This window comes from Suillus subalutaceus (assembly GCF_016647625.1).
Source record: "Suillus subalutaceus strain FC151 chromosome Unknown DFJ58scaffold_101, whole genome shotgun sequence".
NCBI classification, from domain to species: Eukaryota; Fungi; Basidiomycota; class Agaricomycetes; order Boletales; family Suillaceae; genus Suillus; species Suillus subalutaceus.
In genome coordinates, this window is record NW_024540350.1 from 108,245 (window position 1) to 131,204 (window position 22,960).

General features: G+C 48.2%; 7 protein-coding genes across 7 annotated transcripts; 3 read left to right on the forward strand and 4 right to left on the reverse strand.

Annotated features, from left to right (window-relative positions):
* Positions 1 to 683: 683 nt before the first annotated feature.
* Positions 684 to 2,900, forward strand: DFJ58DRAFT_802669 (uncharacterized protein). The gene is made up of 16 exons (XM_041390935.1): positions 684 to 819; positions 875 to 887; positions 947 to 1,009; positions 1,063 to 1,096; positions 1,147 to 1,166; positions 1,223 to 1,265; positions 1,317 to 1,343; positions 1,446 to 1,527; positions 1,582 to 1,685; positions 1,738 to 1,764; positions 1,817 to 1,838; positions 1,894 to 2,046; positions 2,094 to 2,171; positions 2,229 to 2,240; positions 2,299 to 2,305; positions 2,360 to 2,900. Exons 1-16 carry the CDS (start codon positions 764 to 766, stop codon positions 2,747 to 2,749), a joined length of 1,131 nt encoding a protein of 376 aa, XP_041240737.1. The 5' UTR covers positions 684 to 763; the 3' UTR covers positions 2,750 to 2,900.
* A 3,685-nt stretch (positions 2,901 to 6,585) lies between these two features.
* DFJ58DRAFT_802676 (kinase-like domain-containing protein) lies at positions 6,586 to 8,997 on the reverse strand. Its single transcript, XM_041390936.1, has 10 exons — positions 8,738 to 8,997; positions 8,326 to 8,637; positions 8,135 to 8,268; positions 8,026 to 8,085; positions 7,908 to 7,973; positions 7,735 to 7,857; positions 7,532 to 7,662; positions 7,400 to 7,476; positions 7,006 to 7,348; positions 6,586 to 6,956 (listed from the first exon to the last, which is right to left on the reverse strand). Exons 1-10 carry the CDS (start codon positions 8,849 to 8,851, stop codon positions 6,943 to 6,945), a joined length of 1,374 nt encoding a protein of 457 aa, XP_041240738.1. The 5' UTR covers positions 8,852 to 8,997; the 3' UTR covers positions 6,586 to 6,942.
* An 85-nt stretch (positions 8,998 to 9,082) lies between these two features.
* Positions 9,083 to 10,908, reverse strand: DFJ58DRAFT_747644 (FAS1 domain-containing protein). The gene is made up of 6 exons (XM_041387542.1): positions 10,833 to 10,908; positions 10,314 to 10,779; positions 10,036 to 10,261; positions 9,678 to 9,987; positions 9,393 to 9,628; positions 9,083 to 9,330 (listed from the first exon to the last, which is right to left on the reverse strand). The coding sequence occupies exons 2-6, from the start codon at positions 10,531 to 10,533 to the stop codon at positions 9,243 to 9,245; spliced, it is 1,080 nt and encodes a 359-aa protein (XP_041240739.1). The 5' UTR covers positions 10,534 to 10,779; positions 10,833 to 10,908; the 3' UTR covers positions 9,083 to 9,242.
* DFJ58DRAFT_706483 (uncharacterized protein) lies at positions 10,909 to 11,558 on the forward strand. Its single transcript, XM_041383731.1, has 2 exons — positions 10,909 to 11,360; positions 11,415 to 11,558. Exon 1 carries the CDS (start codon positions 11,054 to 11,056, stop codon positions 11,279 to 11,281), a length of 228 nt encoding a protein of 75 aa, XP_041240740.1. The 5' UTR covers positions 10,909 to 11,053; the 3' UTR covers positions 11,282 to 11,360; positions 11,415 to 11,558.
* Positions 11,559 to 13,575: 2,017 nt separating this feature from the next.
* On the reverse strand, positions 13,576 to 15,179 carry DFJ58DRAFT_664778 (uncharacterized protein; the record flags this gene model as incomplete). Its single annotated transcript, XM_041382459.1, has 3 exons — positions 13,576 to 14,709; positions 14,764 to 14,945; positions 14,999 to 15,179. The coding sequence occupies 3 exons, from the start codon at positions 15,177 to 15,179 to the stop codon at positions 13,576 to 13,578; spliced, it is 1,497 nt and encodes a 498-aa protein (XP_041240741.1).
* Positions 15,180 to 18,858: 3,679 nt separating this feature from the next.
* Positions 18,859 to 20,631, forward strand: DFJ58DRAFT_27656 (purine and uridine phosphorylase). Its single transcript, XM_041379614.1, has 9 exons — positions 18,859 to 18,928; positions 18,979 to 19,049; positions 19,100 to 19,320; positions 19,378 to 19,519; positions 19,573 to 19,602; positions 19,655 to 19,737; positions 19,794 to 19,893; positions 19,956 to 20,285; positions 20,342 to 20,631. The coding sequence occupies exons 1-9, from the start codon at positions 18,904 to 18,906 to the stop codon at positions 20,411 to 20,413; spliced, it is 1,074 nt and encodes a 357-aa protein (XP_041240742.1). The 5' UTR covers positions 18,859 to 18,903; the 3' UTR covers positions 20,414 to 20,631.
* A 264-nt stretch (positions 20,632 to 20,895) lies between these two features.
* Positions 20,896 to 22,908, reverse strand: DFJ58DRAFT_664792 (uncharacterized protein; the record flags this gene model as incomplete). Its single annotated transcript, XM_041382460.1, has 1 exon — positions 20,896 to 22,908. One exon carries the CDS (start codon positions 22,906 to 22,908, stop codon positions 20,896 to 20,898), a length of 2,013 nt encoding a protein of 670 aa, XP_041240743.1.
* Between the last annotated feature and the right edge of the window lie 52 nt (positions 22,909 to 22,960).

Sequence of the window (22,960 nt, forward strand, 5' to 3'; positions counted from 1 at the left end):
GGAGTTCCGCTTGCTTCCTGTGCCGATGGCACAACGGGTGTGGACTCGTGCTTGCAGGAGCATCAAAATAAGCCACGCCCCCTGAATGCAATGCAGTTGATGTCACGAGTACCCAAATAGTGTCCAAATATAAACTCTTACGCCTGGACATTTCCGAGTCTCCGACAGTCTCGTCCCCTCAGTTCCCGCCGGCGTAAAGGCAGACGCTCGCCATTGCCATGTTTGTTTGTATCTCGGAAAAGTCGCATCGATACATGCGTAGAATTGGAAATGACTGGCAGTGCGACCATGTGCGTGCTTCATAAATCATAAGTTTGCCGGTTCAACGTTCAACGTTGTCAGATGAACCAATTCTTCAATATTGAATACGAGCCACTTTGATAATATTACTAGACTCAACCTGTGCGGGCGCTTGGCATGTGGCCTGATGGTCCTGGGGAGGGCTGCCCCGGCTGGGTTATGGGCCATGCGATCGTCTCATTTTGACGTTACTTACGTGAATGGGGCAACAACATAATTAACCCGAGTCGCCTACTTACCACCAATAGTAGCCATGGCTCGGACAGGCGTTCTTCAAAATGAATGCTCATAAACGCCCATGCCAGTGCTGTTGCGAATTATAAAATGCGTTCATCACAACGTTTTCTTTGTCGCGGTCCTCCACAATTCAATCCGGACAACCTTTCGGGGTTGACAATCCTAAAACCTTCCCTGAAGCAGACCACCTCACCGACTCATCTTGGACTGCTGTTTCCGTAGATTGATGACTTCACCAGTGAATGAAACAACGCAGAGAATGATTCAAGACTATACAGAAACGTGAGTCATGCTTGCCTATTGTTCGTATTTGCATACTTGATGCCCATCTTTTCAGGCGCCAAACGATCGTACGTTGTCCCCCATGGTCTGCTGTAGCAGTGGCTGATACACATATCCTATGATTTAGTATGTTGGGATCGTAGGTTTCACCATATTGGTCTGGGACCATCTTGTCACCAGCGGAGATGAGGTGCGATATCGGTAATTGCACTAGAAATCGGTGAAACTCAACAAAGTACTCAGATCGAATTTATCTGGAAAGGCCGTAAGGGGATCCGTAAGTGGCGTCACCGATATGAACATGCACTAGTATCTGAACCTGCTCAGTTGTATACTTGTTTCTACTGGTATGCATATATATTAGCAATATCTGCCAGTTAAAACCTCACATGTGATTTCCCAGAACCGATATCTTACTCCTCTCGGCTTCCTCATTAATCTGGTTGGTGAGTACATCACTTCTTGCTCACAATTTCATTTGTGACCTCTACTACCAGCATACAACCTCCCTTCATGGGGCTACACAGTGAGTTTTGATGTTTTATACCACTGCCAGTGATGAATCTTACGAACTGGACTGCAGAGGTCAGCATTTCACTGCACTTCTGGACGCGGTTGACATTGTCCAAGTTGCCAGCATTTTGTCCGATTCGAAGGGGCTATGACAGCTATAGGGATCGAGATAGTCGGGCTAATGATGCTGATACGGTGAAATTCACTATTCCCTTCTCAGAAAGCATCTACTAATGACAGAGCACACAGGGTCATTGCAATGTATAGACATCAACGGCCTGCCATTGTGCTGGCGATATTACTACTGTTAGCATGGATTGCAGTGACTGCATGGCTATTGAGTAATGGTGGACGTATGTTTTCACCTTCGCCACGCCATGCATGAGTTCATAACAAAGCCCCCAGCTGTTATTCACGCAGACAACGTTCACTGTGAGATACTCATGTTTTTTCGCACACGACAACCTTATTCACGTCTTCACAGCTTGCACCATGGTGTTCCATTCGTATGTCCTTGTATACGATTGATATGCAGAATGTGAATTCTAAAACACTTTCCAGTGGCAGTATTGCTTCGGCTTCAGCTTGGTTGCCTCTCCTCTACGACACGTATGTCTTTGGGTTGACATTGCACCGCACGTATCCTTCGATTCGCAATAAAGAAGCAGGCCATGTTATTCGTACTCTCCTCGCAGACGGATTGCTGTATTACAGGTGCGCGAGACAAGCTCCCCGGGTAGCAGAGCTCACCAAGCATACAGCGTCATCTGCGCTGTAAATCTGGTGTTGACAATCATGATAATTAGAGCTCAAGAGGGGGTAAAGAATATCGCCGCACAGTACGCACATCTTCGTGTTTGCTCAGATCCAGTTTGCTTACAATACACTATGCACAGGCTCGAACTTCTGTGAGTCTCTATTTTAAAACACGGGTAACAATGATTGGCTAACATTATTCCATTACAGCCTCACCGTGAGCACAAAATGAAGTGTGTATTTGGGATAGCCTGACCATCCCGCCCAACAGGTGACAATGATGTCAAGGATCACTCTAAACCTCAAGAAGGAAGCGTATTACGGACCTAGTCGCCTTCACTTGCAAGCGGAAAGTATTATCGTGTCTACATGTAATCGTATCATATCAACACCCTCAGGAGAAGTCATCGCTCTCAGCCGATTGCGATCACACTCTGTCCCCTCCGAGGCGCGCTTTGGGTTGAGCACCCGTGCGCGATCTGGCTCGACAAGCTCTCTTGCTCCCCCTGTGCGGACCATCACTTTCGCAGAGAATCCAACAATCTACGATACCAAAATCTTAGATGTCGAAAGTCCCATGGGTGGCAGCCCAGTTATCGAGCATGCCGATTGGCCTTCAGCCTCAAATTCCAACAAGTGGAATACTGCTGATATTGTATGATCTAAACCGTATTACTACTCTCCTTAATCTGTAATGTGTGTATTATTTTAGATGGGCAGAATACCTGATCAATGACTGCTAATTGTGTACTGATCTTGGTCGTCGCATGGTTTTGTGAGTGTAATAATGTAGATTAGACAGGAAGGTGTGGGTACACAACATATGTTTACCGTTGCGTTTCGTTGGTGAAGAAGAATTAGCACGGCGTACCACGACGACTTTTAACGTACGACAAAGCGGTATATAAGTGACCGTTGGAGAAATAATGTGTTCGAATATCGACAACGGTGCCCGAGAAAGTGCCACGGCAGTCGTAGAACGCGGTTGTGTAAGCGAGCATCCAAGGCAATTGCTTGCAGTCAAGTTACTGACCAGCTGTGGTGGTAGGGATTAAACAAAAAGGTGGTACATGTGTTGAGCAGCTGGACGTGAGATCCATTTCTGTGATAGAAGTTGTGAGCTGTAGAAGCAGAATGAGCTGTCGGACTTAACGAAGTAGGGACAACAACTGCTGTGGAGTATTAAAGATGCTTCTGGCAGTGATATCCACCTGAATGGGGTGAGACAAAAAGGTCAGTATTCAGTCAAGATCAGGTTAGAACGACATCTCGGTTAACTTGTACCGTACGTCATGTTCCTGTTCTGCACGCTGAGAATCGGATCTCCAGTGTCGCTTCGTTCACGATCTTGAGTTGGGGAAAGAGGTAGGAGGATACAGAGCAAAACTTACAGGGACTTGAGACCCAGGAGAGTGCGTGCATGCCATCAAATCAATGCCATTATCCACGGAGTCTGCGTTAGCTCATCTAAGTCATCGTCAAGCGAGGTGATGTAGCCGTCATAATTGTTGCTATCGTGCGGCTGATCGCAGGCTGGGATGTGGGGAAGCCCAGGGAAGCCCGAACGTGAATGGATTGCAAATGCGCAGCACAGCATGACAGGGTGGACTTGATTGATACCAAGCTGCCGGAAATGCGTGCTTATATGTTTCAGAAGTCACAAGTCTGTAATGTTCCACAGCGTTAAACGACCCATGACCCACACAGGATGGTTTAAATCGGCTGGGTAAAAACCACCCTCGAGGCCACCGACCCGTGTGATGCATGAGGCAAGAACGCCGTGCACGACCACCTGCGGGCTTTTCTGACTCAGCGTTGAATATCAAGCTAAGCATAAGGTTCACCCGTAGAAAGGATGAGAATATAATAACTGGGCAACCTGATCAGAAGCTTATGTTATGAGCTAGGGCAAGCCACCCGGAACAACGCATATATATCACGCCATTGTGATATACAGCAACAACCGATGAACTGTGGACTGTTCTCCAACCGGTAACATGTAGAGTTTCAGGGACATCAACGCTGGCGGATGGTAGTAGCCGATGGAAAACCATCGAATTGCCACGTACCAAGCTCATAGATCACGAGCAAAATGAAAATATATTTCGTTGTCCGATTGCTCTTCTGCCCAACATCCAAGCATCCTCCGTTTTTGTGTAGTTATCGGCAAGTTTTCTTGCCAGTGATAGAGAGCCCTTTTTATCCGTAGCGAGTCACCCCTTGGTCGTCGATGATGTCAAGTACGATATCCACGTCACCAATTGTGATTGTGCAAACTATGCCTCGAATTCGGCTGTGATTCGCATCCAGGATGGAGTAATGCCCAAGCATTGAACAGTGAATAGTTCCTAATTGCCGACGGTGACGACATTGAGGAGACGACTGATCGCAAGATTGGCTGTAACATTTTAACAGCGCAGAGCCCTGAACAGGCAGATCTAGCTCGGGGTCCGCGATTTTGGAGAACTCAGTATCCATCCGCCCTACATCTCTTCCACTCCGATGCCGTTGAGGCTCGGACGAATATGCCCGCTTTCGATGAACGAACGCGCTCAACGCCTTGATGGAAACTCTGCGAACTCGCGAATGACTGATGTTCTCTGTGATGCACTGGAAATCCGAAAAAGGTGCTTTTTGTGTGTGTCCAATTTATGTCCATTGAGAGGAGTACTCTATGTAGGACAAAAAAAGGTGCTTTGAGAAGAAGAAACTCGGGTATAACATGGGTTTGGGGTATGCGGGGGTGGACCGGCGTGAATACCTTCAGAAGTGGTTGTGTGATAGTCCATGGGCATACATTATACGTTGCCAATGTTTCGACGACCTGGACTTCAATGGGCGAATGTCCCCGCAGAACTAGTGGAGATATAATGAACAGTTTTTTTGAAGTCTGTTCAATGCTGGATCACTGCCAACCGGAGTTGAGTTGAGTTGGATCTAATCTCACATTATGATACAGGCTGATAGTACTTTGAGTCACTCTAATTGGCCTCACTAAGCCTCGCAGGAGCGCAGGCTGTGGGGATTAGCCAGCAAAAGGATCTCCCCAAACGAGAGTTCAGGAAGATCCGATGAATACTGCCAGGGCATGAGAACTACAAAAAACAAATTCCAGGGCGTAGATAGAGAGAATCGAGACGACCCGAGAGATACGTGAAAACGTGTGATCCTTGTAAGGGAGTCTGTCGGAACTCGGCTTTGCAAGACCTCCAAGTTTCAATCACCATCAAGTACTAAGTTATTGTTATTGATCATGGCTACTGGTACATCGAGAACGGAGCTATACAACGGTTTCATCGCTTTCGCAGTTCTACCTTTCAAGCTTCAAATGATCCAACTTGTATCCACTCCCGGGATGCGAGAATTAAGGCATATGTGGCTGCGCTCACGGAGGACGGCCTAGTATCATGCCTATTCGGGTGTTCGCTTTCACCTTCATTCCATGCTGTCTGGCAGTGTCCATGACTGTGGGCAGTCCGTGGTTCTCAGGGCTCGCATCCTTTCCCGGCCCATTGGCCAGCAGAGCCCATCATTGTCGCGGGAAAAGGCTGTAAATTTTGGACAGCCGCGACTCCGACATCGCTTGTCACTTCAGGCACCTCTCAATCAATTTCTTTGCATGTTCAGCAGTGACGCTATCAGCTAATGATGACTCACCACCGGGTTCTGCTCCTTTGGTCGTCGGTCGGTCTGCCCTTTGGCATCAAGAAAAACAAACGTAAGTACTGCCATTAACCTGCTTGGCTGCTCTCACTTTCTTTTCTGAAGTCCATTGGCCCCTCATTCGGCCTGTCGAGCATAATACATATGGGTGTCTAAGAGGTCTTTGACCAGGCATGCAAAGTGGAGCCAATCAATCAGGCGGGATTGACAACAGCGTACCCGGGCCATGATGTCGAGTATCATCATATTATACATCGCAAATATCAGTTGGAGCTACCTCTCTTACGGGTAAAGATGTGTCGCGCCCAAGCTGAGATAGAAGTTTACGCACTGGTCAGTGTGTTCGACCACCTTGACAGCGCTGGGCACGAACTGGCTGTATTATTTTCAAATGCTGATATCATTGCAGCTTTACCATCATCTCCAGCCCGACCTCCGCCGCCCCTACCAAAGGAAGTGGCCCGGTAGGAGGACATGAGTGACTACATAAGTCTAACTCTGACTCTGGCTGGGACGACTGTTTCGTCAGCTCTTATGTCATCTCACGCTCCCCTCGTATTGTGAAATATGAACATGACTCCGATTGACACGTCAGGGAAATGGTCTTTGATGTCTGACGGTGACAGGGTGCTCATGGTGAACAGTAGATCCGAGCGATTGTTTTTTTTATGGGTGAGATAAGCACAATGTCTGAACTCAGGTAAATGAAAGATTTAGGTTCAGTTCAACGTGTATACATTGTATTGATCACATAAGGGCATATACATAAGTGTCAACGAGTTCGCGATGAACGGACAAACCTTCAGTCTAACTTACGGCATATCAACCCTCTATCTTTTCATTTCATGGGTGAGAAATGTGTATGTACAACGGCCAGAATCGAATAGCAGTTAGGTTATTAAGCTGTATGTAGTGTTACATCACATATAACTTACGGCTGACTTCGAGATCCACGGGATAACCTTTACAATCCAAAAAACTTCCTCGGCACATCAAACCACGTGTGCCGACCAGATACGGGGGGACAACTCTGCCATGGAACCTTCCCTCCATGTAAGTATCCTGGAACATTCAGCTCTGACTCGTCATCAGCTGCAACGTACGACTCTGAGGTATCCACTTGTTTCACCAGGTGAACAGCTTTCTCTTTCAAGAGAGAGGCGGCAAGCGATGAAAAGGCTGTGTCGCTTTTCACACTGGACTCACTGGTACCGGTTAAAGATATATCAGGGGCACTGGAAACATCCCCCTTACCCAGCTGGTCACTTTTATCATCCGGCCCTATGACTTTTACATTCTCATTTGATCCTGGGTCGATCCCACCTAATGAGAGCGATGCCTGAATTTGGTCGGGCAGGTCGTGGAACTCGCCGTCTGCAGTATCTTCTCCACCGTCTTCCTCGCCTCCGTCAGCGTGCACGTGGTCTTCTCCCCAGCCGCCGCTGCCTGTACTTGAAGCCGAACTTGGCCGTCTCCCGAACCGGTTGATAACGCGCGCTGACATGATAGCGGTGCGCCACCTCTTGCGGGCGTCGAAATTTTGTCTGAGACCCGAGATGACGTCGTGTTCTGTAGAAGCCTTGTGCGTCGTCAACCACTATCAACGCCGTCAGCGCAGAATTATGTAGATGGCGAACTCGTGATTTACATGATTGTTCAGAGCTTGTTGTGCAGTAGGTCGTTGCGATGGATTGGTGTTCAATAAAAGTTTAATAAATGTCTTCGCTGTATGGGTTGATATTAGCACACATACTGCCAACGCCATCGACCATCAGCGCACCCTCATCGGAGACTTTACACCAGTATTGCTCGTGAAACTCGATCTTGGCTTCTGTGGTCTCCTTAATCATCTCGTGTATATCACCTCCTCTGAACGGCGAATAACCGCAGAGCAGAACATAAGCGATGACACTGCAAGGAGGTCACCGTGTTAGCGCCGTCAAATTTCAATCACGGGGTTTCACACAATAAACAAGCGCTTACCCCGTTGACCAGATATCAACTGCTTTCCCGTGCCCTTGCTTGTTAAGAACCTCGGGGGCGACGTAACCAAAGCTCCCAGCCAGCGAATGAAGCTGCTCTTCCGGAGAATGCAGATGTTTTGCACTTCGAGGAAGGCGTTATTGAGACGTAAGTTCAGAAAGGGCCGCCCTCACATTCCGAAGTCGGCGATTACAATATCGCTATCCGGGTCCTTTGTTCGGTACAAAATATTCTCGGGCCTTTACACCTATTAGATCAATGATTCGACTTCCTCAGTTCAGAAGAACGTACTTCAAGTCCCTATGCACAATATCATGATTGTGTAAGTACGTCACTCCCGACAAGATGGACCTGAGACGATTCATCAATTTGTAAATAGTGTACAATTCGTAAAACATACCGAATAACTGTAACGGCGTCACTCTCAGTAAATTTTCCTCTTTGCAATACACGGTCAAAAAGCTCGCCACCGACAGCTAGCTCAAAAGCAAGATAGTATTTTGATCGGGACTCGAACCATTCATAAAACTTGACCTGCATTGATCTCGGAGGTCAGACACGCACGGAAAAGGCCAGCCGTAAAACACGAACAATATTGGGGTGGTCAAGACCTCTTAAGACATCCATCTCGCCCCAGACAGCGGCTTCGTTGCCCTTTACTTTCTTCTTCGGAATGACCTTCAATGCAACCTCTTTCACTACTGCGACGTGGTTATGTCCTCCTGGTGATGGAGGGGTGGAAGAGTTAGATGCTCGAGAGACGGTCCTCTTCATATGATGCGGATGGAGAAGAGGAATGGAAGATCGACCGGGGGTGTGGTCAGTCGGAGATGATGGTGATGCTGGGAACGCCCCCTTCCGCGAAACATCGGTTAGCTCAGGGGGTACTTGCCATGTCGCTCTCTAAGGTGCATAGTTTTGTGATTGGAGCATCGATGTGAAAACCACAGGAGGAGATATGCCTCAGAGCCATACCGTACGGGTCGATAATCCAAAGACTCACCATGACTTTTCCAAATGTCCCTGATCCAAGAATTTCGTGGATCTCATATGATTGTTTTTTCATGAAACTGGGAGGCTGAGGGAGTAAAGCTTCTTTCAGTGATAAGTGTTTCATGGTAGATACGGTGGGGATTGATGGCGCGTTCGAGGTAGAGGGAATGTGTCCAGCGTTCAGCAACTCAAAGAAACAGTGCGCAAGTGCCAAGAAACCAATATGGTAGGCTGTGGAGCAAGCCCTAGTAAACGTTCTCAGGGCATCGCCATGGCGCTTAGTTTACTGATAAAAAATAAAACTTACCTATATTCGATCATTCGCAGTGATTGATGACAAGATTACTATTACGTTAGAGAGCAGGCAAAATAGATGAACAAAGCACAGATAAATGAGTAGATAAACGAAACAAGCAAGAGGTGTATGTTTAATGAGCAACTATGCCACTGAAAATATGTATTGGCCTCGACAATAATACTCCAATCTCAGAGGCCGATCTGGATCAATGATTCTTTCAATGGCCGGCAGAAGTAGTAGGCGTAACGCCAACTGGGCCTGTCTCGGTGGTCATCGACGCGGCAACTGAAGTAGCCGATTGATAGCTACGTGACGGAAAGGAAGATATTAGTATTTGAGCGATACTGTACTGGCCCACGATACGCACGCAGAGACCGCAGCGGAAACGTTGACTTTCTTGTCGAGAAGAACGCTATCAATGACATGTACAACTCCATTGGACGTCAAAACGTCCGAACGCATGATGCCCGCCCAATTAGAGCCGCCGCTGGACACGTACACTCCAGAGGAGTTGGTCTTGAAGGCGAAGGGTTCCCCAGAGGCCGAAGTATAATTATTTCCGTTTGTAAATGCTGGCGAGTAAACGGTCGTGCCATTGATAACCTGGATCGGGAGTCAAACCAAGTAAAATGAACTAGATGAAAAGACAGACGTGATTTCCGAAAAGGGCAATCAATGCAGTATTATTTGGCAGCAAACCGCCAATACAGTTTGCTGTCGCAATAGCAGAGTTATTGGGCGCAAAAAGTGTAATACCGCTAGCGTTGTTAAGCACATTGAGCAGTGTAATCGAATCATTGGTAGGGAGATTGATGGATGAAAGCCCACCAGCAAGAGTGGTGACGTCGTAAGTACTATTAGAGATAGTATCAGACAAGTTTTGAGGGATCTTAAGGACAGAGTCGATGACAAGGACTTGGACGTTTTGATAGGCGGTCTTGTTCACAACCGAAACAGTTGTGCTAAATGCCACTTAGAAGCAATTAATCGATAGACATGGGAAGTCTCACCCATTGTTAAGCACAAATATGCCATTACTTCCCTTTGACCACGCTAAAACCTGCGATTCGTTACCCTCCAGCTGGACAAGTGAGGAATCGTTAAGCAGTGTTCGGCCAAGGGTGATGTTGGGATATGATGAGGTTTGATCGGTAAAATTGCCGTGTACGACATGGTATGAAAGGAGATCCCGAATAGATGTTGGATCACTGGTGAGATTGATAGGAGTAGAATTAACTGTAAAGCAAGGATGGAATTCTATCCTTTGGTCGCATATTGTAGTACTTACATGCCTGATTGTTGGGTGCAAACAATGTCCAATTACCTGTAGAGAGTATCTGCGCCACCTGCTGCCCAGCAGATGAGCTGTTTAATGCAGCACTCGCAGACGCGAGTGTTGTAAGCCCGTCAGTGTTTAAGGCCTGGACAAGGCCATTAAGGTATTGCTGCCAGGACTGCCCGAAAACAGCAGGGAGAAGTGTGAGAAGAACAAACGATGTAAACAACATGATAATGATATGATGGATGTTCGGAGGAACAGTGATTTCGGGGTGTTCTTGAAGATATATGATTCACCCTTCACTTACCATTTGTAAGAATCATGATGCAATGCGCAGCGCACTTCAGATCTCTATTCACTTCACCCCCATGATCGGAAAGTCATAGGGGCCTTCCGAGCAAAGCGCAACAAACTTCGGACGCCGAGAACATGCCGAGAACGAGAAAACAAAAAGCTTATTTGTAGTGTCGGAAAGCTATTTAACGAGATCAACAGGACAAGTATTACTGGAGGAGACGATTTACCTACCTACCAGCTAGCTAGCCCATGGGGCTTCAGTGAGACCTCAGGCCTCATTCGAATTCATCGAGTCGCAAATTGATGGATTGACTATATTTGATTCTGAAGATGCCAATTCAATGCGCTGACTAAGTGCACCATCTCAAACTCCGCGATAGCCTCGCCGCTGGGAACGTCTGTGCACTCGACCTTTTTTCATTTCGAAAGCACCACACCTCAGAAACACAGACATGGCTCGTCGGACAGCACCAGCAAACGCAACACCTGCATTCTTCACAGCGCCTGCACGCCGTCAAATCGTTGATCCAAATGAGTCTGCTTTTTCCCGCTTCATTCGAGAGCAAATCACTGCTCCAGAAAAATTACCCGGAAACATCAGCATCGTGACGGGAATGAGTGTGTTCGCAGCTGGCATATTTGTCGCCAGGACATGGGGAGACATGTTGGTACCTGCATGAGCAAGGCAGAAACAAGTAGCAGGTTGAGTTTGGCGGTGTTCTCCTGTGGTGGCTGTCACTACCCCCCAAAAATGGCTTGGTAAGTCAGTTGTTTGTGATGTGGATAGGGTCTCCTGACTTATCAACCACTTAGAAAGCTGTTGACACATCACGTTGTACCTGCATATCTCCACCTTGATCCTTCCATGACCGAACGTAATAGCTAGCTCACCCATAATTTCATCCAGTCCTAGAGGGTTGAATAGGTTGTTCCCAATGCATATGGCCGTTTATTGTGATTGCGTCCCATCAGGTCACCTGAATGCAGGTTACAGCAGTGTTAGGCTGAAAGATGGGCCACGTGCATTGCAACCACTGCTGGCTATGATTCATAAAGTTATTCGCACAAGAAGCAACCCATATTATCGCAAGTTTTCAAAATCAGGCCTGTATGGAACGTCTGTCAAATAACTGACATGCGTGATAAGTGTTCCGCCTTCAAATCCGCGGCAAAGAACACCGACAAAATAGGACAGTTTTCGGAAATATTGACAACCGATCAGAACCTGTGGGAGGGTGCGTGCATGCGTATCTCCACAACACGATCTGGCGGCATGATGTAGTCTAACGTTGCTGCAGAAAATATTTGCACCGTGATCTGGTCTTATTATTTTATGAATTTATTCTATTTTACTTTACGGAATGCCGCAGGGGGGAGAAGGCATCCGCTTGTGCTAGTGGCCCACAAGAGTTTGGTTTCCCGCGCTCGGTCCACAGTTTCAAGCTCAGAAGAGTATTGGTCGTCTCCGATTGTTTTCTATAACCACCGTGGGCGGTTAGTTTTGTTTGCCACGGCACCCCCCCACCTTGTGAGCGATCTCCCTACCACGTAACTGTCGCTACTCACGTCCATGCGCCAGCAAGATTCGGTGGTCGAGATTACCCGTTTGTAGATCGGTGTTGCGCTTTATGTACATTTTTATTCAAAAAAATTCCTCCAGCCTCATCAGGGAAATAGGTGTGCCGCGGGACACATAGCGAACGCCTGAAATGTCCTCGCGGCTTTGTACTTTTCTGGGGAAAACTCGGACAATATCCTTGTCGAAATGTGCCCTGCGTTAACTGGATCTGGAACCATGCGTGAGTAGTGTGTGCTACACTTTATGATTTGAACTACTTACCCTGAATTAACACTAGTGCCAAGATCTTAGCCACATCCAGGGTACCACCGTACCTGGTCACTCACTACCATCCGACATGCGGCACGGTGACAGGGACGCTCCAGCGCTGTGCTATCAGGAAATCGACCAACGAAGTCCCACATACCGCCGGCAGGACTAAATCGTGCTTCCTCCATTCACGGTTCAGGCCGATGCCCTCGAGTCTAAGCCATCTCCGGCAGATTTATGAACAGCCTACGCCATTGCCATGATATGAAGGCCGAGATTGGAAGGTTATAGTCAGCCACCAGCCTAATTGTCTGAAGATGTGTTCGGCGCATGTTCGTCCTATTCTATTTTCTGCAACTACGTTAACCTAAGCGTATACTTCGTTACCGCCGCTTCTCTTTAGCCCCATCCGCTCGGATTTCTACCGTTGAACCAGAACAGCTTAGGACCTTGGTGACTATGTGCCAGCATGTTGTCATCCCATGGCGGTGGCGGAGAATTGGAATAATACGGCTGCGGAACACCACGTATCTTGGTGCTTCTTTTTTGTGAGGCCCAGTGTCAGCAAGATCATCATGAATCATGTATCGCGGTCTAGATAAATATTTAGATTGCATATGTTATGCTAAGTTCATACTATGTTTATGTTTATTGATCGTGATACAGATGAATCAGTGGGACGTTTCTAGTTCGCCGTGTATTCTACAATAAAATCCAACACTTTTAGCTGAATCCAGGATCGTGGCGCCGCTCGCCCAGGTGTGAAATCATTGCCTCCATGAATAAAAAAAACCATCCAAGATCGCCTCTCCCGGAACATAGCGCCCGTGAGCATCGGTGATCACTGAGCGATCATCCCAGTTCTTTTTGGGCGGGGCGCGGATCATCAATCCGCCGTTTGAGTTGCAGGGTCATGATAAACGTTCAGATACTTTGACAGTGATGTACAATGCAGGTACTAAAAAGCAAAGCAAAGCACAAATATACGATATGAGAAGAGCGCGAGAACAGTGTCATGGCGATAGCAGAAAAGTCGAGCGTGTAGCGTGAACGATGAACTAAAGATATATAGAACCCCGTATGATCAGGCGTCTACACTGCGGAGGCATAAGAAATTATTCGTCAAATTCTACAAGGCGCAGCACACTACTGGAGTTGAGAGGCAGAATCCGCTTCCGATCCAGCGGGGGAAGTTGTGTTCATGGACGGCGTGTGCGAGTATACCGACATTGATTGCACAGGTGTAAATGGTGCCGGGGCAAGAATATTCCGAGATTCCGTGTGGTATTGATGCATAGTTGTACCACTACTTTGCGGATATCCCGCTGGGATTGTAGAAACTGTGGAATATTGTTGACGACTATGGTATGCATCTTCTTGTCTGGGTGCCGCTGAGCTCCCTTGAATGTGGTTAACAGCGCCGTAGTGGTGAGAAACGTCAGATATTTGTGATGGCGATTGTTGGGCTGTATAAGTGTTGTGAGAGCTGCTCTGAGACGGATAGAAAGGAGAGTTTAGCGTGGCAAAGCCATAGCCCGAGGAATGGACCGGTGGATTGTTTGAGGCTGGTGGCTCCGAGGGGCTAGCACCCCATGATGACGGTGGTGCCTGAGCTACTTGGTACTGACGATGCATATCGCCTTCAGCTTGTAAGGACGATTCTGAACCACTCTGCGACCAAGATTGGGCAGGTATGCGTGCTAAATCGTCTCGACTAGAACGACTGGAGGGGTGCCATTGCCCTTCGCTTCCACTCTGACTTGGCAAGTAAGCTGGCGGAGCATGGGTTGTATTGTGCACGAAGGAGGAAAAATAAGCAGTATTCGTTGATTCGTGAGGTGCGGATGCGGATGGGCCCATAACGGCATCAGGCGTGATGCGCTCGTGAGAGGACAGGTACGGTGCCCGTCTGTCATTTGCATTATGACCATGATATGGCAATGAATCAGCCGGTTGGTAACTCGACACTCGCGCCGGCGGCAAGTAGGAAGCATCATATGTGACTTCCGCGGATGTACAGACTTCTGGTCCGCTGCTCTCATATCTTTCTTGAGAATCATAATGATATTCGACAGGAGATATCTCGCCATACTCTGGATTGGAAGATTGATCATCGACTGAGTCAGTGGTCGAAGCAGAGTCTCCAGTCACGCCTGTGGAGTCTGCTCTTCGCTTTTTGCGGCTGTTGTTCGGTCTCCGTTTGTAAACGTAATCCGGGTACTTGAGATTGAAATTATCCTTCAGGTGTTTGGCTTGATCAAGATAGAACTGCTTCTCGGACTGAATGATCTCAAGGTCAGAACTACCGTCGCAAACGTGGAGAAAAGAAGTTACCATGTCCATAGCATTCCATTCTCGACTTAAGACTTTGCTGACATCCCCCGTTCGCATTGATTGATTTTCCGCGGAGACTTGGGGTCGTCTCCTGCGAGCAAAAATCATGAATGCATTCATGGGACGCTTAGGCGTACCATCCGCATTCAAGGTCTGGGATGTCAGGAAGGTGTTTGTGTCGTCTGAAGTTATTTGAGTGACATGTGTCATTATGACAATAGACAAGATAGCTCACCGTCGATATCTGCGTCCATCTTGTTTGCATCCGGATGGGACAGATAGACAGCGTCGTCCTCCGAACCTGAGAGAGACCCCTGGTCTTCGAGTCTTCCGAGTCCTTCATTGTAGGAGACATTGAAAGGGCCGGTATATTCCGTTACAGTTCCATGCCTTCCTTCTCGAATGAAGCGGTTCATGTCAACAACAGCGGCGGGGGGACGAGTGAACAGCTTCAAGCTCGGATAGTATCAAAGAACAAACTTCCGCTTTTGTAAGCGCAAGTGACGTTCCAGACGGGATTGAAACTAGACTGAGACTGCTTGACAGTCCTGGAATCAGTGACCTGTTCGCTCCTGATACGGTGAGTTTTGAAGAGGCTTGTTGACGTACTGAAATCAAGAAATAACGCATGGTGAAGTGAACCGGAACAGGCAGAATCATTAAGTCTGATCGTAAAAGTAGAGTGAACCTAGTAAGGTGTGCCTTCGGAATTCGCGGAGCTCGTTTCCTCGGGTACTTGGTTCGCAATTACTGTGGCCGAGCCACGCCGCTGGCTATAGCGATCTTTCCATCATGATCACTGGCGACTGCTCAAATATTTCTCCGCTTCGAAATATCCAAGATCGTGGTTGTCAATCCTGATTCCAGCATTTCCCATTAATTATGCGTCCAAAGAATCGAATGCCCATTCAGGCTAGATCTGTGCGAATCGAGCATTGAAGGCCCTTGAATTTTTTGGCGCTCAATCCCCAAAAAGTAGACGTGTGTTACCGAGGCTTGTCAGGGCTTGTCCAAGGATGGCTATAGTCATGGCCAAAAACTCTCTTTCGACACACTAGGTGACTCGTGTCGAGCGCGAGGCCGTTACGACTTATGTTAACCTAGGTTGGTCTGCCAGTGAGACTTTTTTGTTACCGTACCTCCGATTGTTTTTTAAGATGTGAGGACCAATACATTTGATCATTCTGCAGAATTTCAGCTCCGGCGGAGATTGCTGAGAAATGATTTCACGCTACACGGAGGTAAAAATTCCACTGCTAGATCACAGGTGCCGGTGAAGTACAGGTTAAATGTGATTATTTGACACTATGCTGTGGCCCGTGGGGTGTACAAGTCAGTCCCGTTACTCCGACCGTCGCTGTGCTTACTCGGAGATGGGCCCCAGGTTGCACAACCGCACACTTTCCATTCTCGGATCGGACACTTCCGCCGCATCTGCTCCAGCCTCCAGGCCAGCCGCGAAGTTATCCCTTTCTTGCTTCCTCTCATTGCACGCTGCACGCTTCTTTTCGCTCAACTTGTCGACATGGACCCTAGGTTCAGGGAGCACCCTAATTCCTTGGCTGCTTGCACAGACATATTATGTATCATTTGCTGCGCATCTTCTGACTCCGATCAAGATCATGACATCTTGCGGCAAGGGTACTAATAGTCCACACTTGGGATAGTTTGCTTTGTGAATGCTCTTTCGGGACGAGTCCAAGGAACAACGCGTGACTCATGTGTCTTTCTGCTCAGGAAAGCTTTAAGGGTCAACGATTGCCAGCTCAGGGTCAATCCGGGCGTGGCACGAGTAAAACTTATAGAACGATTTAAGCACTAATTTGCTGGGGGGCCGAATCGATGAATTGAAGAGTTCCTGGGCACTGAAGCAATTTTTCTGTGTGTGATTGGTGGAAAGGTTGTGAGCAACTGTTAACGTTGGTCAGTGACTAGAATGAGAATCTGATTGGTATTTCGCGTCGGCTGCGCGGGATTGCGTCATGTCGGCAATCTCGAGACGCGTCGTATGGCGATCTTGTTCAGATCCACAGGTTGCAGCTATCGCCAGATCTTCGCGAAGTAAATAGGCCAAATTTGAAATAACAAAACCTTTTCTCATATGATGTGACCCTTGAGACTTTTGATAATACAGTAGGATACTTGCGCATGCTGGGTGCTGCCACTGGAAGTCCTAGATCAACGATTTTGGCAACTGTTTTTCGCTATCGTGGCATGTACAACTGGCAGGTTTGCTCAAGGACTTCTGATCACACTGTTACAATTCCTCTCAGGCTTGCAGACTCAAGATCCAGTGACACTCAGACTTTCGGTAGTGGTTCATTAATATCGCTTCGCAGCAAGAGAAGATCTCAACACGATCCAAGAAAGTTGTAAATGTGCCTGGAATTCTTCCCACTGGCAGTCGATACTCAGTCACTCACACCAACTGCCACTGAATTCAATTGCACAGCGGTCATCGCCTTGGTGGCGTTAAACGTAAAGGCAACAAGGGAGCCAAAGATGCGATGATCTGGACTGAGCTATCAACTATCTATGTCAGTGCCATTGTTGTTTTGATGGTCTAGTTTTTGCCACTGACAGATTGCACCCGGCGGACGACGCGGTGCTCGATACTGACGCTGAAGAACCTCCGATGATCGCCCTCCGAAAGAAAGTCGTCCCGTTATCGGACATCGTGTTAGTCCAAGTGGGGACAAGGTGATGTTGCAAGAAGGCACATGTCACAACAATGTGCTCTAAGCTCTTACCTTTTCTTCTTCTGAAGGTACTCCAGCACGACGACACGCAATGAGTTACACAATTTTCTACCGAAAGGGGATTACCCTTCGTCTCTTGTGGCACCATTGTGGGATATGAAACACGGTGCAGCTAGCAGAATTATTTGTGCAAATCATAGGGTAACCGTATTCTGGCGTCATCCTTGGACCTTGGTTCACGCCAGGTCATCAAAATTAAAGTTACACCTGGTTGTGGCCATTCACGATGACGATATGTTTTCCTACGGAGAGCGGCGAAAAGCACTGCAATTCCAGCTTCGATGATTATGGTACAACCTCGGAGACCGTAAGACAACGCCACCAATTACGGCATAAAAGAACGAACCAGATAGAGAAGACCGTCGTCGTCGCCACACGTGGTTCCCGGGGCCAGTTACGCAAAGGATAAAGTTCACGCTGAGACAGCTTCTTGCCGGAAGAAATGAGGGTACAAGATGCGGCCGCCAGAAAGTCTGGGCTTGAAAGTTGCGGGATCAAAGCCCAGATCTACGTAATTGTCCTGGCAATGATATCACGATTAATGCGTGTCAAAGGAGAAAAAAAAAGGGACATGCAGAATAAGCAAAGGGACAACAAGGTTTTAAAGTATGAAACGCCAATCGGAGGCGCGGGTAATGATAGTTCCCTTGGTACTAGTACGTTGATCTCCTTGCGGGATTTCGAAACAGTCATCCGAATATCTCCTTGCAGAGGTACAGAATGTTCTATCGGAAGTCGGGCTGTCGGATATCATGCATTGGGCGTTAGAGGTGTGCGCGCACTGGCAAACGACCAGCAACATACCGATTTGACGTTTGAATGATTCCTCTTGAAGCGTTCCGAAGCCACCACGATCGGGCTCCTCCGGAGTCCGGTCCTTGAAACAGAATTTGGACCATCTTGTTTCAATATCAATGTCTACCGTTCAGCTTATTTGAGCTGTCTTCTGCGATTTCCAACATGCTTGCTGTGTCACCGCTTTGGCCTATTTTCACCCGCAGTGATGCGCCACTTATTTCTGTGGTAAGTGCCCACTAAAATGGTAGCTACATGGTATCCTGTAACCGTAACGGTAGTACTTGTTCACACCCGACGAACAACGAGCCTTAACTTGCCGTTAACATTGTTAAACTGTAGTGCCACGTTTTAACCGTATATCTCACTCCTTAGGGTAAGCTAATGATGATCAATTGTTTCAGTAGTTCCCTGTGTATCCCCACGTGTAGTTCCTAAGTGGAATATCAGATTCAATCATTCAAATATAGTTTTGTACTCAGAAACTACGAACATCACGTGAGGTGACAAGAGTGTGACATCGGTTATTCGGTCAACATGTCGTGCTCCGAGTCAGTGGCAAGTGCTCACAACTGCGAGCTACATCATGAAGGATCGCATACAGGATGCAAGTGAGTAAAATATAGGTTTCCCTTAAAAATTGACGCGACTTTCCATCTAGACTTTCCCAAGACAGAAGACGGTCGAGTGTACCACTTGGGTATACGAGCAGGAGAGGTAGCTAACAGAATTGTAAGTCGGAGGTGTTTCCCACCTCTTCCAGCAGCTCATAAGTGTATGAGATTACTGTTGGGTCCATGTCACGAGCAGAGAGTATCGCAAAGATGCTGGACGCCTCCCCAAAATTATTTTCCCTGTACTCGGAACGCGGTTTCCTTACCATCACAGGCTGCTACAAGAGTGTACCAGTATCCATAGTATGCATAGGTATGGGCGCGCCTAATGCAGATTTTTTCATCCGCGAAGTCAGAGAATGCCTGCGTGGGGACATGCTTGTAATAAGGTCGGAACAGTCATGATAATCACGCTGAATTATCGGACTAACGGGCTGTATCGGAAGGCTGGGGTCATGTGGTTGCTTGACTGACCTTCCCGTAGGATCGCTCGTCCTGCCCGCATCGAGCGTCGCTTGCACCCGAAACGTGGACTTCGATTTTGCTTCCTGCGATCCTTGGGAGGTTCCATACAGGTTGAGCAAGCCCGTCCGCATTATCATTGCTCCTTTCACATCCGTTTACTCACGGAACGTAACCAGGTCTCAGCAGATCCAGACCTTCATAGAGCCGTAAGTTGAATGAGGTACTACTTTATGAAGCCATCGCTCATTCCCAAGGTAGCTGTATGATGCCCTTGAAGCAACACGGCCACCTTCGCTCAAAACCCTTGTGGTTTCGAACGCTGTCAATGCATCGACCGACAGGTAGATTTTAATTTACATATCCTCGCCGCATTCCATCATACTGATATGAAAAAAAGCTTCTACTCATCTCAGGGGAGACAGACGTCCTTTCAAGACCACAATGCTTCTTTGATCGATCACCTCAAAGCCGCTGTATCTGGTCTGACAACGCTAGAGGTACGTGTTTCTTCACCGAAATCATGGTCCTTGTTTTCGATAGACGGGGACTTCCCCCATAGATGGAAACGTTTTGGATATTCCATCTTGCGGCCAGCTGGCGTGGAGTTAAACAGTCGAGTTCGGCTGTCAATCCGCCATTAGCTACTGTTCCGGTCGTACCAGCATTCTCGGGAATACCCAACGGGATATCAGAAAAGGTGGAAGTGGCCCTTCCCAGTCTTGATGAGAATACTTCTTCCAGACCGGTGATTAGGGCTGCAGCCGCCCAAATGGTATTCGCTTCACGAAGCTCTCAAGCGTTCATCACTCCAGACCAGGTGAACGAGCTCGAAAGATGGAGCGGTCAAGGCGTGCTCGAAGCCCTTGTCAGATTCGATGTAGCCCCTGAAGTACGTGTATCGATCTTTGTATGGTCTGCAATGCTCAGATTCGAGTTCTTTGATAGAGACTGCACCCTGTTTCTGGAAGTGTATGGAGTCCAATAGAACCTTCCAAGCCATTGAGGGCGTTGTTGTAACAATCCGGCTCCGAGTCGTCTTTAATACCACAGGGATGTGCACCGCTTGCACACCGCCAAATCGTTTCAAACAGGGAGATCCTTCTACTTGCTAAACCCCACACCCTGCGGCCAATTAGACAAATTGCATGATGTCAAACCCTTTTTTCGCTAGTGCCTATTCCACAGTGAAACAGGATGAACGCGCAAGGCACATTGGCCCACTACCGTCTCTTGTCGAAATAACAGGCTCGTATATGCCCTCTGAGTTCCCAAATTCAACTTGAAATAGCGTGGCAAGACTTGCGGCAACCATGATGATGTAGCCTCAAGATTGGCATGTGGAGCTTGGCGTTACTTTAAAGGATACATTGCTAGAACGGTTATTATGTTAGTTCCCTGACAACCTTCCGGGATGATCGTATGGGTGAGTGAGTGCATCGAAAATCAAACATGAGGGACTTACAGGTTCAGTTTCATCACCGTGCTTCGCGGAGACATGATCATCGATATACAACAACTGTACCAAACTCCTCCAGCAGTAACGCTTCATCCTCAGTGATCTGGGGACAATAATCGATATCGACGCAGGCGATGGGAACAGGGCGCAAAGCCTCCTCGATAGGAATCAACGTCGATGACGCTCCGTGGGAGTTTTGTGGCTTCGCGGGAGAAGACGGGCTTCCCCGTGGAGACGCCACGCGCGGTTTCTTCAAAGGCCGTATCTTGCGGCCTAGGACTGTGGAGACAACGCTTGGCACGTCCTTTTGAACCTTCATGAGCATGCTGCTGCCTGCCGGCTGCGCACGTGCGAATACGGCTGCAAACAAGCTTTTGAATTTGAAGTCGGAGCAACCCCAGAGTGTTATCCTCTCTAACTTTGGACAGACTCTAACACCACATCCACGCGTTGCTTTGCGTTCTGCATCCATCGCGAGACCGTATGGCTCAGCAAGCGCTTCTAGCATGCCATCCACACCAGTGCACGATATCAGCGTCAATGATACGAGGCCCGGCATGTAACCAAGCATGAGCTTCCCGTACCCGGCAAAGACATCAAGGTGTGACAGCGTGAAATGCGTAAGGTGGGGGAGACGGGGATCGCGAAATACATGATCAAGGCGCGGGAGAGGATGTTTGTGGTCACAATTTGGCGGGCACTTTCCGGCGTATGCAAACTCGAGTTGCTCGAGCACAGGGAAGAAGAATTGGCGCAGCGAAGAAATGAGGGAGTCGCCATCCTGACAGCTGACGCACAGCTCCTTGAGCGCAGTCATGGATAGGACGCCTCCGAGGGGCTCTGCCTGGATGAAGGAGTCTGGTTCGTCCCAATGATTACCGCGAAGCGAGCTGACATCGTTCCTCCTCGTTGGGGAGTTGGCGATTAGAATTTCCCATCGTTCCAGTGCAGGCATGCCAAAGAAAGACATAAAGGTGTACACGTCGCGGGGGTATGCAAACTTCCATGTGAGGCTTCTGAGTTTAGGTAGTTCAAGGGGGGCCACGACGGTGAACCGATTGTCGGCTGTTTGTCCTTCACTGGGTTCCTCGAGCACAACATCACGAACCGGTGTGGTTTCCATAAGGACTAAGTCTTTAAGCTCTGGAATAAAACTCAGGAAATGGTGCACATGGGACATTCGTAGGATGTACTGAGGAGCACGGTGGGATCTTCGCTGAGGAAAGGAGAGCTCGAGAGTTTGCACAGACCGTAAAAGGGATGGCGAAATGACACGCGGTGGTAGTTGCTGGAGACGGAGGTAGGTGAGGACGCTTGGTATGTCGGGGAGACTCTGTCCGCCCAGTTCATCCAGTACGAGTAGTGGTGTGCCCGCAAAGCATGGGGCAAGGCTTGCGAAGGACAGATCCAAGGAGCGTAATGACTTTAATTCGTGAAGGTTATTTATGAGCGCTTCGACAATGAGTCGCATACTCGCGGAGGATGTGCACTCGAAGGTGATAGAGCGCACGCGAGAGAGGTGAGAGTTCAGTATGCGGAGTAGGCCTTCAGACGCTAGCCGCTCGTCCTCGGCAGCGTCGTGGTCATCAACATGGTATGGTGGGGGAGAGAAAGTGAGATCGAGCAGACCAGAACCTGAGCGATTTATGAACGCGCATACTGGAGACGTGGACCACTTTCTGCTCCTGTAAGAAACGCGCGACCACAGTGTAGAAGTTGCAAATGCGAGTTTGCGCCATTTCCGGCATACGTGTGATATAATGACGGGTGATGAATTGTACGCGAGACCTGAGGTGTCTGAGTCGTTGTCCTCCGTCATAGAGACAAAGATTTGGATCAGCAACTCCGAGGGCAGCCAGTTGATTGGATGTCTCTGACTCTCTAGCTCCGTTATTTGAGATGCGAGTGTCACTTGCTCGTCCTTGACTGAGTCTCTGAGACGGGCCATGTCCTCCAAAATACGGACGAAGTCATCCTCACGACGCCGCAGGATAGCGATTTGAGCTTGCAAGACCTCAATCTCGTGGTCAATGGCGGCACTGTTCTTCTTAGGCATGTCGAAAATAGAATGACGAAGAAAGAGGGTTTGAGTTGTTCATTCACAGAAT

What these genes read in the sequence shown, in the direction of transcription:
- DFJ58DRAFT_802669 (XM_041390935.1), top strand. Translation starts at nt 764, where the DNA reads ATGACTTCACCAGTGAATGAAACAACGCAGAGAATGATTCAAGACTAT. An exon ending in TGCACCATGGTGTTCCATTC is followed by an intron (nt 1,839 to 1,893) that starts GTATGTCCTTGT and finishes AACACTTTCCAG; the next exon opens with TGGCAGTATTGCTTCGGCTT. An exon ending in GACGGATTGCTGTATTACAG is followed by an intron (nt 2,047 to 2,093) that starts GTGCGCGAGACA and finishes CCAAGCATACAG; the next exon opens with CGTCATCTGCGCTGTAAATC.
- DFJ58DRAFT_802676 (XM_041390936.1), bottom strand. Translation starts at nt 8,851, where the DNA reads ATGAAACACTTATCACTGAAAGAAGCTTTACTCCCTCAGCCTCCCAGT. An exon ending in GGACATTTGGAAAAGTCATG is followed by an intron (nt 8,638 to 8,737) that starts GTGAGTCTTTGG and finishes TATGCACCTTAG; the next exon opens with AGAGCGACATGGCAAGTACC. An exon ending in AACAAGCTCTGAACAATCAT is followed by an intron (nt 7,349 to 7,399) that starts GTAAATCACGAG and finishes CGGCGTTGATAG; the next exon opens with TGGTTGACGACGCACAAGGC.
- DFJ58DRAFT_747644 (XM_041387542.1), bottom strand. Translation starts at nt 10,533, where the DNA reads ATGTTGTTTACATCGTTTGTTCTTCTCACACTTCTCCCTGCTGTTTTC. An exon ending in TGCACCCAACAATCAGGCAT is followed by an intron (nt 10,262 to 10,313) that starts GTAAGTACTACA and finishes CTTGCTTTACAG; the next exon opens with TTAATTCTACTCCTATCAAT. An exon ending in TTGCCCTTTTCGGAAATCAC is followed by an intron (nt 9,629 to 9,677) that starts GTCTGTCTTTTC and finishes CTCCCGATCCAG; the next exon opens with GTTATCAATGGCACGACCGT.
- DFJ58DRAFT_706483 (XM_041383731.1), top strand. Translation starts at nt 11,054, where the DNA reads ATGGCTCGTCGGACAGCACCAGCAAACGCAACACCTGCATTCTTCACA.
- DFJ58DRAFT_27656 (XM_041379614.1), top strand. Translation starts at nt 18,904, where the DNA reads ATGAAGGATCGCATACAGGATGCAA. An exon ending in GGATCGCATACAGGATGCAA is followed by an intron (nt 18,929 to 18,978) that starts GTGAGTAAAATA and finishes CTTTCCATCTAG; the next exon opens with ACTTTCCCAAGACAGAAGAC. An exon ending in GGGGACATGCTTGTAATAAG is followed by an intron (nt 19,321 to 19,377) that starts GTCGGAACAGTC and finishes CTGTATCGGAAG; the next exon opens with GCTGGGGTCATGTGGTTGCT.